We start from the raw sequence: 15,041 nt of genomic DNA on the forward strand, positions 1-15,041 counted from the left end.
GTTTAGGGATCTGTGCCTTTGTGCATACGGACATCTGACTGCTAAGTAGGGATTGTGTTTTTCAGCAATAGTGTGCACCCTTAATTTACAGAGAAAAGAAGGTCAGGAAAAAAATCTGTAGATGGAAAAATCTCCATACAAGTTATTTGTGCATTTTTCTTTTTTTCTTCTTGCTACTTTGCACTTTGTTAAAAAAAATTTATTTACTACTTATTCAGGTTTTTTAAGGTATCTAGTATTTTGATGCCTAATTTCCATGATCTAAATATTCTTAAAAATTAAAAGTTTGTTGTCGTTTGGAAGTGTGTAGGCCTTCTTGCATTATTATGCTGTTACATTTAAAAAATGGCAATAATATCGCTTATCGCAATTATTTCTGGGGCAATATATCGCACAACAAAAAGTTGTTATCGTGACAGGCCTACTAATGATGCCGAGCCATTAGGCACAGCAGAGCTGCATAATAGCCCTTGTCCTGATGCTGCCACTGCTAATGCCTGTTTGAGAATTACATGGGTGAGTGTACTCACAGATCTCTCTGTGTATTTAGTGTAAAATAAAAATAAAAATCACACTTCAGTTCAGACATCTCATTCTTAAACATGAAAAAGCTTGCTTAATCAGGGTAAAAATCATACAATGACTTTTAAGGAGGTTGACCTTTTAAAAGGAATTTCAGTAAGACTTTATAACAAAATGTTCTATGTTAATGCATTTGGTATCATAAATTATGTTTGTTTTGTTAATCACTTTTACATATACACTAACCTTCAAAAGTTAGGGGTTGGTAAGATTTTTTTTTGCTTTTAAAAGAAATCTCTGATGCTCATCCTAAGGCTGAATCTATTTGATAAAAACAGCAATATTGTGAAAAAGTATTACAATTTAATAATGGTTTTCTATTTTAATATATTTTAAAATGTTAGGGTTAGGAAACCATGATACATTTTCAGGAATCTTTGACTAACAGAAAGCTGAAAAGAGCAGCATTTAATTAAAAATAGTAATTGTGTAACATCATAAATGTCTTCACTGTCACTTTTGATCAATATAATGTGTCCTTGCTGAATAAAAGTATACTTTTTTTATTTTTTTAAACGTACTGACCCAAAATATTGAATGGTAGGGTTCATTTTTAATGTTATTTAATGTATATATGGACGAACATGAATTGGCTATAAACAATAGATCTATAAATTAACATTGACATAGATGAACAAATGCTGTTAAAATGTCATTCATAATTCATAACATTAGGTTTCATTAATTAAAATGTAATAACATTTTAAAGCATTTATAATTATATTTATTACATTAATTAATGTTAAGAAATTGGACCTTATTGTGTTACCAGAATTTCTGTAGTAATTGTTTGGGGCAAAATTTGTTTCAGCTAATCAAACATGTTTAATAAAGTGACAGAAATGACAAATAATCATAAATAATATATTTATGTTTGGCAATAATCAATATTGATGAAGTGCTCGAGCCGGTTACCTCTTCAGATGAATATAGCTTTTGTTTCTTAAAGTGTTGTGATTTACTTACAGGTGAAATCTTACAAATTTGTAACTTTTGAGGTTACTGATTTATTCATATTCAGGCAAGTTCTATAGCTGTTTTTCACCTACGTTACATAAAACATTCAGAGCTACAAAACTGTTCGGTCAACATTCACTATTACATCTTAATTATCAACAATATCATTGTAACTTCCTACATGAAGTATCAACATAACTTCCTTGAATCATTTATTTATTCACTTCCAGCATGAAAAGAATATCCCACTGGTTTCCCATGGGTAGTTTTGACATTGGCTGCATTTACACTTGCCATTAATATGCGATCACCGTGATCTGATCAAGCAGATCGGATCATCAGTCAATCAGGACACGGCGCGTTTACACTTGGTAACATCAGCTGACTTCTCAATCTGGATAACCGATCGGATCTGTATTTCCCGCGCAATATTTAAATAAGTCTCCGGTGCAAAGTCGACCTGAAGTGGTGGGTTTTCTTTTGAAAACTATTTTCAGTCGTGGGACATTTTACAAATCAAAATAAATGTACGAGTCTCACTAGCGCTCTGTTCTTTCGACAGTTCGTTTCGTTTAGCGTTTACATTTGTCTTTTCAATGTGTATGTGCACAACATCCGGATACAGGTCGCATGTTAATGCCAAGTGTAAACGCAGCCATAGTGCTGGTGTTCATGTGCACTCATTTTGCAAATATGTTGACTTGTTGACAATGTTGTCTTAAATACTTGAAGGCAGCATATGTTTAAATGTGTGCTGATTTTGTCTTTTAGAAGATTTTTGGCCAGCAAGTTCTAAAAGTTTTTGTCCTCCATGCATATTCAGAGTTAACAAGCAGTGGGTTGTGTCGGGGGTGTCAGCTGGCTCCAGGCTGTGTAGCTCACTGGCTGATCAATAGAAAGAAAAACACAGACCTTGTAAATCCTTCAGGTTGTGTTTCAAACCCAAGCTGAGTGTGGGCGGGGTCAGAGCACAAATTGCTATTTAATATGAATGAAAAAGTATTAGAATTCTGTAGGGACTCTATTACTTCTGTGCTGTAATTTGGTGCCATTGCTGATTTTCTGCTGTTGTATGCATTAGCAAAATCAGTTAGCTAAAATCAATGCAACATCTACGGTGTTGCTGTTTTATATTGATTACATCACTTGCTCACCAATGGCTCCTCTGCAGTGAATGGGTGGCGTCAGAATGAGAGTCCAAACAGCTGGAGAAAGCAATATTATAGATAGAGCACTCAGATTTTACCCGGAAGCAATGGTGAGAAGTTAAAAACATGTTAATTATGTATTTGTTTCTTTAAAAAAGGCTAGCTTTTGCTTCACAAGATTTTAATTGATGGACTGGAGTCGTGTGGATTATTATGATGTTTTAATCAGCTGTTTGGACTCTCATTGTGACGGCACCCATTCACTGCAGAGCATCCATTGGTGAGCAAGTGATGTAATGCTATACATTTCTCTAAATCTGTTCAGATGGGCAAACAAACTCATCTATATCTTGGATGGCCTGAGGGTGAGTACATTTTCATCAAAAATTCTGTTTTTGGGTGAACTATTCCTTTAAATCAGAGACTTCAAAGGAATGACTGCAGAGCATAAGGTCACATCATGTGACATCCGATACTTCCTGATTTGTGGAATGCAAACAATACTAGAAGGCTAGTCGAGGAAGTAAAGCACTGTGTTGTTGTTTCCTGCTTTCCTGTTAAAAAATACCAAACTATTCACTTCACCCAGTTCGACTTTCTGTGTGCTGCAGTTTTAAATCCCTAAACGTCATAAGGAGCTGAGAAGGAAGTTTGCAGATATTCTCTTGAACACCTGCGCCACTGTGAGATAATTGGATGTTAATGAGTGAATGAATAGAGTTGTGAGTCATGTCTGTTTACCCAGCATCCCTCAGCTGATGCTCACGATGAAGCATCTTGCGAATGAGTCTTACTCGAGACCCAGATTAAAATTAGACTGAGCAGGCTTTATTTGTGAAGCGCACAGCTGTTCGCTCAGATATGGCCAAGTCAAATGAACAGGTAGTAACTATTCCAGATTGGTTGCTCTTGTATTGACTCAAAATCGGCAGTTAAATTCAGTGGGAAAAGTCATAGATATTTTAATTTAAGAAGCAGATGGAGCAGTGCTATTTTCTGAATGGGCGTGAGTTGTGAATGTAGAACACAATTGATTAAGAGAAACTAATAGCATCTGTATCTAAAACAGCTTCTGCGTCTTTGTTTGAATCACAGGGGCAAGCATGTGGGTAGATGAAACTGTTAATTTAGTTATCAACGATATGATCCAGTTCTAGACGTGGCATGTCACATTTCAAAACAAGACATTTTCAGCCTTTTTCGGACCATGGATTGTGGATAGAGAGTGTTGCATTATAAGCGTGGCCTATAACAACATGTGTATGGTATCATATTAACTATATTTATGCATTTAAATTAGGGATGCACAGTGTAACCATATTGGTTACTGGTCGATATTAGAGAATTTTTAATGAATTAATATTAGATATATAATTATACATTTAGCCTATTTGTACACTTAGACTACCTTTTGACATTCTCAAAACATATGTCAGTTTTTCATCAACAAAATAATTATAATAATTTTAATGTTGATTTTGGCATTTTAATATTAGTGCATCCCTAATTTACATACACTACAGTTCAAAAGTTTGGGGTTGGTAAGATTTTTTAAATGTTTTTGAAAAAAGTATCTTATGCTCACCAAAGGCAGAAGTGTTATGTTATTACAATAGCAGTTTTTATTTTGATATATTTTAAAATGTTCATTAATATTGAAAACAGTTGTGCTGCTTAATATTTTTGTGAAAACCATGATACTTTTTTTCAGGATTCTTTGGTAAATAGAAAAAGACAATAAACATTTATTTGAAATCAAAAACTTTTGTAACAATACGCCTTTACTCTCACTTTTTATCAGTTTAATGCATCCTTTCCGAATTAAAGTATTAATTTCTTTAAAAAAAAACAAAAAAAAACAACAATCTTCTTAACACCAAACTTTTAAACCGTAGTGTACTTTTGTTATGATGCTTGCAATTTCAAAGCCACTGAAATAGTCATACACTTGTGCAGTCAATTTTTTATTTTAATGTTGGAGGGACAATGAAACCTTTTTTTTCTCCAATAAAAATTAGTTGGTGGACCACATATACTACTGCAAAGAGATTATTGTACTTGACTTCACTGAAAAAATGTTGCTGGCTTTGTAAAATGATGACTAATTATTAAACTTCTGTGACAAAAAGGCTAAAGTACTGATGTTTCTGGAATGTTTGGTTTTTATGGTTTCATATATTGTTTAATATGAATGTATCCGTGACAACTAGGTATTCAATATGATGTCATACACTCTCAGAAAAAAAAAATGTGCAAAAATTGTACCTTTACTGGTACAACAGCTTCTTACCCTCAAAGGGACACCTTTGTATTATGCATCCTTAAGGGATAAAGAAGGTACAAAGCGTCCCTTTAAAAGTGCTGTCCCAGTGACAAACTGTTGTACCCCTAAAGGTACAACAATGCCAAAATGGTTAAATATGGTCCGACACCACACTAATCTAGCTTTCATTTTGGCAGCCGGTCCTGTATTTCCACATATGTGGTTGTGGGCTTCATTTAGGGGACCACAGATGCTTCTGGAGTCTCTAGTATTTCACTAATTACAGTCTATCTCTATGACAACACAGTTTCTATACAGGGATTTGGCCATGTCAGAGGTTATTACGCACAAATTGGCTGAAACAAACACACATGGTTATGTAACCCCGCTTAGCTGGTGGTATTCTTTAGGGCTATTTCTGAAGACAGTATGCTGTGGCCTGAAGTGACAGTGAAGGAGACCACAGCAGGCGACTTGGCCACTGATTGCCCCCCAGATTTGTGGCAAAAGTGCATCCTGGAATATCTTCATGCTTCATCCCTGCTTCCTGACAGCAATACAGGTGCCAGGCTGATAAATAACATCAGGTGTGCTGACAATCGATGAAATTATCCCTGCCACGGTGCTGAGGAGCTCACAAGCCCCCTCCATGCTCTGGTTTTGATGCTGTCTGCAGGGGACGGCACTCCGGGGGACCAGGTGCCATCTGACCTTCACAGCTTGAACTCCACTGAGATTGTACAGTTCGCTCTGCTCACGAGGACAGGACTGGCGTCATATTCCCACCGATTTCATCAGCCAGAAGGCTGCACTGAGAGGCGCTTGATGTTGGATGACATGGATTCTCAGGAGCTGTCCACTGGGGTTGATGGGAAGACCTGTCTCAGGTGGCTCTGATGGAGGTGTTTTTGTTGTTGATGACTGGCAGTGTAGATGGGATGTTATTTATGTGTTGCCTTTTGGGCTTTGTGGCTGATTTTCACGAGGGGATGTTCAGTCATGATCAGTGTACCTGTTGGAGTGATGTGTGTGTGTACTGGTGTGTGACTTCGTTTCTATCTATCTATCTATCTATCTATCTATCTATCTTTTCAAACTTCTTCAAACAAATGAAGCATTGTCAGTAAAATAGTTTTTCAACATACATTTGCTGACTACTTGCATACTTGTATATTTCTTGATATCTTTTAAAATGTAAATCATTCGCATATGCGACTAAATCTTCACTCTGGGCAACTAAATGATTTCTAACATTAGCCATTGGCTAATAAGTCCTTCGATTTTACTCGCCAGTGTGTGAGTTTGAGACTAAGTATAAGTTTAGCACAGATATATTTTCACTCGCCGAGCACTCTGACTTTCACTCACCGTCAAGCGATCTGTGCTATTTTTCAGTTCATATCAATAGATGTGCAGCGTAGCTGTATTTGACATAACATAAACTCTAGTGTGAAGGCGCACGACTCACCGTCGCTTTGCTGTAGGGATTACAGTTTATAAAGTTTTAAATACGGATATTTTTCTTACACAAATGCATTGATTCGCTTCAAAAGGCCTTTACTACCCCCCGGAGCCGTGTGGAGCACTTTTTATGATGGATGGATGCACTTTTTTGGGCTTCAAAATCTCGACACCTCCTCCCCACCCCACTGCCACTATAAAGCTTGGAAGAGCCAGGACGTTTTTTTTTTATATAACTCCGATTGTATTCGTCTGAAAGAAGAAAGTCAGGGTAAAAGGGTAAAAGTGAGGTGAGTAAATCGGTGAGGGCGAGTAAATCGAACTGTAGTTTTCATTTCCCATTCACAATATTACTTGAGTAGTTAATTACTTCAACAAAGAAAAACACAGTCTCTTACGTTTTTGTCTTGCACCACAGTCTTACTTCCTTTGCACCGATTCATCTGCTGGTTGATTTGTTTGGTTTGGTTCATGAAATCATATTTATTAACATGCCTATGGAGAAAATAAAAAAGATAAATACTTCCAGAACTTATCATTCTTATACTTCCAGACATGCCAGAATATTGTGTTAGCCTGAGATGTTCCACTGTTTTCCCTAAACCCTCATCAGATCCCTCGATCCCTAGCTGCCAGACGGACATGACTCCTGATGCTCCTCAACATCCTTTAAGATGTTAATCTTTGGCTGTATTGTTCTTGTTCTCTCAGTGTCTCTGCGCTGGGACTGGACTAGTTGTTGTTTCGTTTGCTTTTGCCTAGAAACACACAGCGTCTCCCTGACATGCTGCTTCAACACTAACTGCTGAAACCACGCCTTCTTTCTTTGCGTGCACATTTGGGCGGCATTATGCAAATATTTCCACATAGTGAGGTATCGTGCTTTTCATGGTGTTTATCTATGAAATGCTGTTCTGAATAAAAGATTGAAGAGAAGAGATGGGCCTCTGGAGGACAGGTGTGAGTTTGTCATGACTGAAGCAAGCACAGCAGTGTTACTGAATAATGTAGTGAAAGGAAGTGCGACTTATATTTAACTCTGTAATGGAGAGGTTCCACTTATAGGAGAAAATAAAAATTGATGTTATTAAAAGTACTGGTGTCAGTTTCAGTGAGAACCAAAAAAAAAGAAAAAGTCTACTTGCACTTGTTTTTTAAAGGTTGTTCCTAAAACACATCGCTATGACAGCAGAATCGGAATGCTGCTCTATGTGTCTCTGTGGGTGTTTCTGTCAAGTGAATGCCAGCATTGTCATGTTTTCTCATCTCTGGGACAGGTGTTTGGTGACCGCTCTGCTCTTCTCCATAGTGTCAGCAGCTGCGGCTGAGTGCTGCGCATCCCTCAGCTGATTGAAGGTGCTTAGACAAAGAGAGCGTTGATTAAGTAAACTCTCTCTTTCACTCAGTGCATGGAAGGAGGTGCAAGCAGATTGATTTCTGTTCAACCTGGCTGTCTTAGTCCAGAGAGATTAGATAAAACTCAAGATTTTGAACACCACCATACGTCTCAGAGATGAGATTGCTGGACTGATGGACTGTTAGAGTATCAATATTTAATCACCTGGTGTGAGAGGATGACCTGAATGGCCATTGGAAATTGAGGCACATTTGAATAGTATCACTGTCAGATTTAAGTTGTTAGCATGTTAATTTATACATCAGTAACGATTTTATTATTAAATTTATGTAAGCATGCATGCAAATGTCTGTGACCACAAATTTTTTTTTATTTTGCACATATATATACAAATTTCTGTCAAACCTGATGATTATTTTCTCCAGCATGATTTGAGATCCAAAGAACATCTTGAGTTTCATTGGAAATATATTTGAAGTGAGATGATTTGTTTTAACACATTTGTTCATTCATTTGACATAATACTATTTTATTTTATTTTATATAATTTATTCAGTCTTTTTTTTTTTTTAATTGGATTTCAAATTTCAAGTTTTCGAAAAAAGATGAATCCAGCTGTGTGAGGTTTGTTTGGCTGGGAGTCACTGTTTGAAAGGATGAGATACAGAGCAGTTATTTGGATCATGAAAGGAGGAGGCACAGGTGCAGGAAGTGCAGGAATGGGGTGAATGCATCATATACAGGTGTGTGTGATTCCTTCATGCTGGGTTGTTGTAGTATGTGTGTGTGTGTTTAAATAGACTGCCATCTTGCAAGGCTTCCTGGTGACAGGAACGGGCTGTGTTCATACTTGACTCCTTTCACAAAAACTATGGATGCATCTATTAATAGAGGTGTCTAACTGATTAAACTCAGCTCATTCTCACTTCACTGAAATGGCAGGGCACTTCTCTGGGTGCTGATGGTGCCAGTTGTACAAAAAAAAAGTTTTTCTTTGAGTGCAACATCTGTAGTTGTGTAATGGTTTGTCATCATGAAGAAGATTCTGTCTTGTTTAATCTCACTACCTCCCAAGGTGTCTACCAAACCTGTATGACTTTCTTACTTCTGTGGAACATAAAAGAAGATATTTAGAAAAACGTCTCATCCTTTTTTACTCTGTACAATGGAAGTCAGAGGACTCAAACTGTTTGGTTACCAATATTCTTCCATATATATATATATATATATATATATATATACTTTTTTTTTTTTCATTTGTCATACAGATTTGGAATAACAGGTGTAAGTAAAAGGAACAGTTTTGAAGCTTTTTTCCATACAACAACAGTTCCACAGCTGTCAAGATCCAAAAAGGACCAAAAAGCTCCGCACATCATCCGAGCTGTCTATATAACCATAAGTGTTCTGAAGCCATACAAGAGCTTTGAATGATAAACAGACTGAAATTTTACGTCTTTGTTGACAGATAATCTTTCCCTTTGGAGAAAATTCTCCTCTACAATGTCGTTCTGTTGAAAGTGTGACTTGTCATTAAAGCAAGAACACCATAGACCTTAACCAGATACCATACTGAATTTAATGTGGATTAAAATAATGCTAAGGGATAGACATACAGTCTTTACAGTAACACATACTATATAAAAGTCCTAGATCACATAATTTTCACAACTTTCAAAACTGTTTTATGGCATCAGAAAGACGTTTCATCAGCTGAACAATTATTAAACAACCACTGAACGCACTGCACTGCTATCCCTTATAGCCTCGTTGTCATTCCTGTCAGAAACAAATACCAGCAAATGAATTTGGAACAACATAAGGATGAGTAAAAATAACAGTGGTAGTATAATTTATATACTGTAGTATGTATTCATATTTTGAAGGTTTTTCAGTTTTCATTTAAATTTTAGTTTAGGTTTTAGTAAATTTGTGATGTGCTTTTATTTTGATATATTTCAAAATGTTCATTAATATTGAAAACAGTTGTGCTGCTTAATATGTGCTGCTTAACAGTTGTGTTTTTTATATTTCTAGCTAGCTGATTTATTTGTATTTCAATTTTAGTTTTAGTACATCAACTAAAACAACTTTTATTTTAGATAGTTGCCAATGCAAAATTTCTAATTTTTTATATAATATTTATATTTTATTTTATTTTCACTTTATTTAAATGACTGAAAATTATTTTGAATAGTTTTAGTTAACAATAACAACATAAATAGTTCACCAAATAATTCAGCTTAATTCATTGAATTGAATCAAAACAAGTGAACTGAATCATATTGAATTGAATACTCTTTCACACTTTCTAAACCAACATTTTACTATGGGAATGATCAGTTCCATATAGTGCCATCCAGTGGAAAATCTCATCTTCGCCGGTTGTCATTGGTATTCAGATGTCTCTATGAACCTGCTGTTTTCCGTAAGGCCGGCGCTTGAGGACAGAGCCTGAGTCCAGACTGAGGGACAAAGATCAGGCTGATTAATAAGTACAGCAGTGCTAAACCCTCTTTATGCCAGAGAGCGATGAGTCACTGAGCCTCTGCCGTTGTCTTTCTCCCCTTTTATTTTACTCTATTAATCTCTTGTTTTGGGTCTGTAGTTTCTCTCATGCTCTCTCCCCTCTCGTTTTCTCACTCTTCATCACTTTAACTCTGGCTTTCTCCTGGCCTGCCTTTCTCTGCCCCTCATTTTTAGTCCTTGTCTAATCTTTTTTTTTTCCCTATAGTCTTCCAACTCTTTCTCGAGCCCCCCCGTGTCCCCCTGTCGCCCACTCTCTGTGCAGCTGCCGAGTACCTCATGCAGTTCATTACTGTCTATTACTGTGACTCACAGCTTGACTGTACAGTCACAGGTGTGTTTCCCTACGGACGGCAGCGATCGCGCCCAGCTGCCGGCATCCAGCCCCCCACCTCTCACAGAGATGATAGTAGCTCAGATTACAGCCATTGATCAACGTATATAGTCGCTTGTGAGCGCATTCACATGTGTGATGCTGAACTCAATACTGTGATGTGCATCAATACTGTAGCTTTTTGATGATGTGTTCTGCTGTATTCTATCGACAGGCTCTGTCTTGGCAAAAAATTATGGTTAACTGTGCTTCTAGCCTAATTAGATCTTCTTCTCTAGCATGCCAATGTTGATCTATGAACAAACTGCTCTGTAATTTGTCTTGAAGAAAAGGAACCCATCAATGGCTTACGTATAGTTGTATAAACTGGGATAGAAGTAAGTATTTAAAAATGACATACTTCAGCTTCCATGACTAAAAGAACACAGGAGGCATTAATGCCCCATTAAGGCAAGCAAAGATGTAAAACCGCATGATTTATAGGGGTTATATGTCTAATCTGTTTCTCATTAAAAATCCCCACGTGGTTTTTTGAGATGCTGTTCTCAATGCTGTTCTTATTGGATGGAGGATGTTACAGTTGAATCAGATGAAGCCTTTTAATGTATCTGTGATGGGATACTGATCTCCCGTATGCATTGTTTCAAAGCTTTCTTCAGTTAAATGCACAAAGCATCCTACCTATATGAGATGGTAAAATCTATTTGGATGTTTCTTCAACTTTGTGGTTGATTTGTTATTGTATACACCACAATTCAAAAGTGTGGGGTCGGTAATTCAAAAATACAGTATATGGTCAAAAATACAGTAATTTAAAATGTAATTTATTCTTGTGATAGCAAAGCTGAATTTCTTCAGAATCCAGTCTTCACTGTCACATGATCCTTCAGAAATCATTCTAATATGCCAATTTAGTACTCAAGATACATTTCTTATTATAATCATTACATTTATGTTTACATTTAATCATTTAGCAGATGCTTTTGTCCAAAGTGACTTACAAACGAGGACAATAGAAGCAATTTCTAATTAACAATATGTAAGTCAATAATATGAGATTAGCATTAGGAAGACAAAGCAGTCTGACATTTTTTGGAGCCGGACATTAGTAAAGGAAAAATTAAATTAACTAGTGAAAGTGTGAAAAGTGTGTTTTAAGAGTTTATTTATGTATGTATGCATTTTGCCTGATACAGATGTATGCATTCAAACATGTGCTGTGAGCTTGAGACCTGAGTAGCTTGTGGGTGTATGGATACATGCAGGAGGCGTTCAAACCAGCAGGCACAGAGAGATTATGTAAATACATCTTCAGGAGCATTCAGCTCGTTTCCCAACTGCACAGCGCTTTGTCTGCTCGTTTGTTGCTCAACGGATGATGGATCCGAGAAACACAGGAAGTGCCATTTCTTTTAGTGCCTCTCAGGGCATTACTGTTCAAATCAGAGCTGCTTTTGGGAGAAGACAGTTATCGTGCTGGGTTCTCAAGGGGGAAGCACTCAGCAGCCGCTTAGATGATTCATCTTCTTGTATGCTCTGAAATTAGAGGTGTAGATTAGCAACATATTTGCAGCTTGTTGATCAGGTCTCCTTTTGGAGGGCTGCACAACTTCGGGTTTCTTAAACGTTAAACGTCTTAGTCAAAAGATTTAGCTTTCTAAATGTATCAAACAGGCTCTTAACAGGAAAAACTTGAAGCTGAGAACGCTTAAGCCACTGCCCCCGGTGGCACAAGCCAAGCAATAAAAACGATATTACCGCCATAAACATCTGATTGCTTTCACAAATTCAGTATATTATGTGGCAGCGAAAGGACCTCGATTCTGCTGAGATATTGATAGCATCAATCACGCGGCGAGTCGACAGGTAGACTTAGCTGTCACGGCAAATGCAAATCTCATAACTGGCCTTTCATTGCAATCATGTAAAAAAAATCATCTTTTGTTTTGATAATAATCAGATTTCATTTGCCGAGCAACTTTCCTCATGTATCATAATTTATGTTGTTCTTGGCGCATGAGCACTTGGCTACTTGTCAAGAAAGATGGACGAATGCAATAGTCGTCCTTTTACAGCAATATGAACATCCGCTCCATCCTTCATCAGTGAGATTAGGGGACTGGGGAACTGTTGCCATTGTTTATTTGTTTTTGAAGTGAGCGCACAGCGCTTGAGGGGACTAAATCCTAGCAGAAGCAGGAGCGGTAACAGGTAGCTCGCCCTGACTCTGAATTACTGAAATATTTAGCTGTGCTTCAGGAACCAGCGGTAAATCTTGTTCCCAGTTGCAATTGCGCTTCTGTCATGGCTGTTTACCTCACAAAAAGAGAATGAGAAGTATGAGGCAGAACACAATTACTTCTGCAATAAGATTTTCCCTTGCATCGTGCAAGTTCATCTATAGCAAAGCCTCCTGGGAAAGAAATGGAATTGAAAATTTGACAAGTGAGAACAAATGGCTGTTATTAAAGGAATTCATAAAGCAGTTGGAAATAATGAGATGCTAATTGCTTAAGTTTATTCAGTGTTTGATCTTTGCTTATCAACTCCTCCCTCTGTTTCTGCAGGCTCCATTGAGGCTTGCTTAAGCCACCTGTTGAAGCGAAGAGCAGCGGGATTCCTCCGCAGCGATAAGATTGCCGCCCTCTTCACCAAGATCGGCAAGCTGAACACCACGGCGAGTGAGATCTGCCGCAAGGTTCAAGAACAGCTACAGCAGCAGGCTGAAATCACCAGGTCTGACTTTTTTTGTGCACAAATTATGTGCATTATTCCATAGAAATTATTAATTAATTAATTAATTTTTGCAATCTTTTCATTTAGTAAACTATACACTTGTGAAATGACTTTCTTTTCAGCTGACATCATCTAGGCCAGGGGTGCCCAACCCTGCTCCTGGCGATCGACTGTCCTGCAAAGTTCAGCTCCAACCCTAATCAAACACACCTGAAGCAACTAATTAAGGTCTTTAGGATCACTGAAAAATTAAAGGCAGGTGTGTTTGATTAGAGTTGGAGCTAAACTTTGCAGGACAGTCGATCGCCAGGAGCAGGGTTGGGCACCCCTGATCTAGGCCATTTGGGCTACTGGCTAATCTTAGCCAAAAGCCATATAGCTTTTGATTTTGACTGTTTTAGTTAGTAATGTAGCCTTTATGAAATCTGATTAATTAATTTACGTAAGTTTGCAGTTTTACAATTTACAATGAGGTTTTTTTACTCATTGAATATCCTGTTTTACTCTGAAATATCTCAAAATAAAACAGATTGAGAATGCCGTTTTCTGTTGAATTTAAAAGTAGTATTTTTTTTGCTCGACTAAAGGCCTGTTCACACCGAGAACTATAACTATAAAGATCTATAATGATAACTTTATAAGCATTCACACCAGTAGAAGATAACATTCTGTTATTACAATATTGTGCTGCAGTTTTTTGTCTGTTGCTTTAAATGCTCGAGCTCTTAAATGCCTGGTGGATTCTGATTGGCTGTTTCACTCTGAAATATGTCAATTTACAAAAAATAAAACCGATTGCAAATACCATTTTATAACTATAAAGGTAACTATAATGATAACTATATTAATGTTCACACCAGTGGACAATAAACTACCTCTTTAAATCCTCAAGCTCTTTAAAGTCAGGTGGATTTTGATGTTTTTATCATTCATCAGCAAGAAAAAAAAAATCTGAAAGTGATTACAACGATTAGTCATACAGTAGCTGTGGTTTTGGAATTCTATTAGAATGATTTTTGAAACTTTGTATAGTTATAGTTATCATCGTTTTCGTGAACAACACTTAACAGTATGAACTGCAAAACTCACACCCTAAATTTATGCCATTGGTTTAACTAAAAGTCAACATATCACTCTCAGACCACTTCAACAGCAACGTTTTGTCTCTGTATTTTAAACTGCAATAGGAGAAAACATTTTAACATCGAAAAATTACATTCTTTTAACTATCTCTTATTCTGCCTGTTAATATGAACTGTAAGTAGAGATGCTAAAAGACAAAGAGAGCCATAAACTGGAACTGATAATGTTAGCGATGATAAGCAATGCTTTATGACTGATAAGCTGTTCAGACAATGATGAAAGCAGGAAGCAGATCTCATCTGGTGTGTGGAGAGGCATGATTTGCTGCTTTGTTGGGCTTTAAACAGAAGACTGGCTCTGTAGCACTTTAAATGAGGAATGCTTTGGGCGGATGCTTCGGGGCTTCAGTCAGCTTCTTATTTTCCCATTAACTCTCCATTAGCAGAGCCACATGGCCAATGTGCCACTCAAGAGCGGACCGCTCTGGCCTAGTAGCCACAATCTCCATGTGACTCAATATCTGTTGTGGTCAGAGATTAGTTGAAGCCACTTTGCATTTAAAGCATTAATGTGGAGTGCTGCAAGTCACATGTT

At 37.2% G+C, this 15,041-nt stretch overlaps 1 protein-coding gene across 3 annotated transcripts in view; it reads left to right on the forward strand.

Moving 5' to 3' along the window:
• The window catches only part of LOC107597553 (small G protein signaling modulator 2), a 49,943-nt gene that overhangs the window by 12,507 nt on the left and 22,395 nt on the right, over window positions 1-15,041 (forward strand). For all 3 annotated transcript variants that reach the window (XM_016288674.1, XM_016288675.1, XM_016288676.1), the window contains exon 3: window positions 13,196-13,364. In XM_016288674.1, coding sequence (XP_016144160.1) covers window positions 13,196-13,364 — 169 coding nt within the window. The remainder of the gene's footprint in view (window positions 1-13,195; window positions 13,365-15,041) is intronic.

The sequence above is a fragment of the Sinocyclocheilus grahami genome, unplaced genomic scaffold (assembly GCF_001515645.1).
Source record: "Sinocyclocheilus grahami isolate Dianchi unplaced genomic scaffold, SAMN03320097.WGS_v1.1 scaffold233.1, whole genome shotgun sequence".
Lineage (NCBI taxonomy): Eukaryota > Metazoa > Chordata > Actinopteri > Cypriniformes > Cyprinidae > Sinocyclocheilus > Sinocyclocheilus grahami.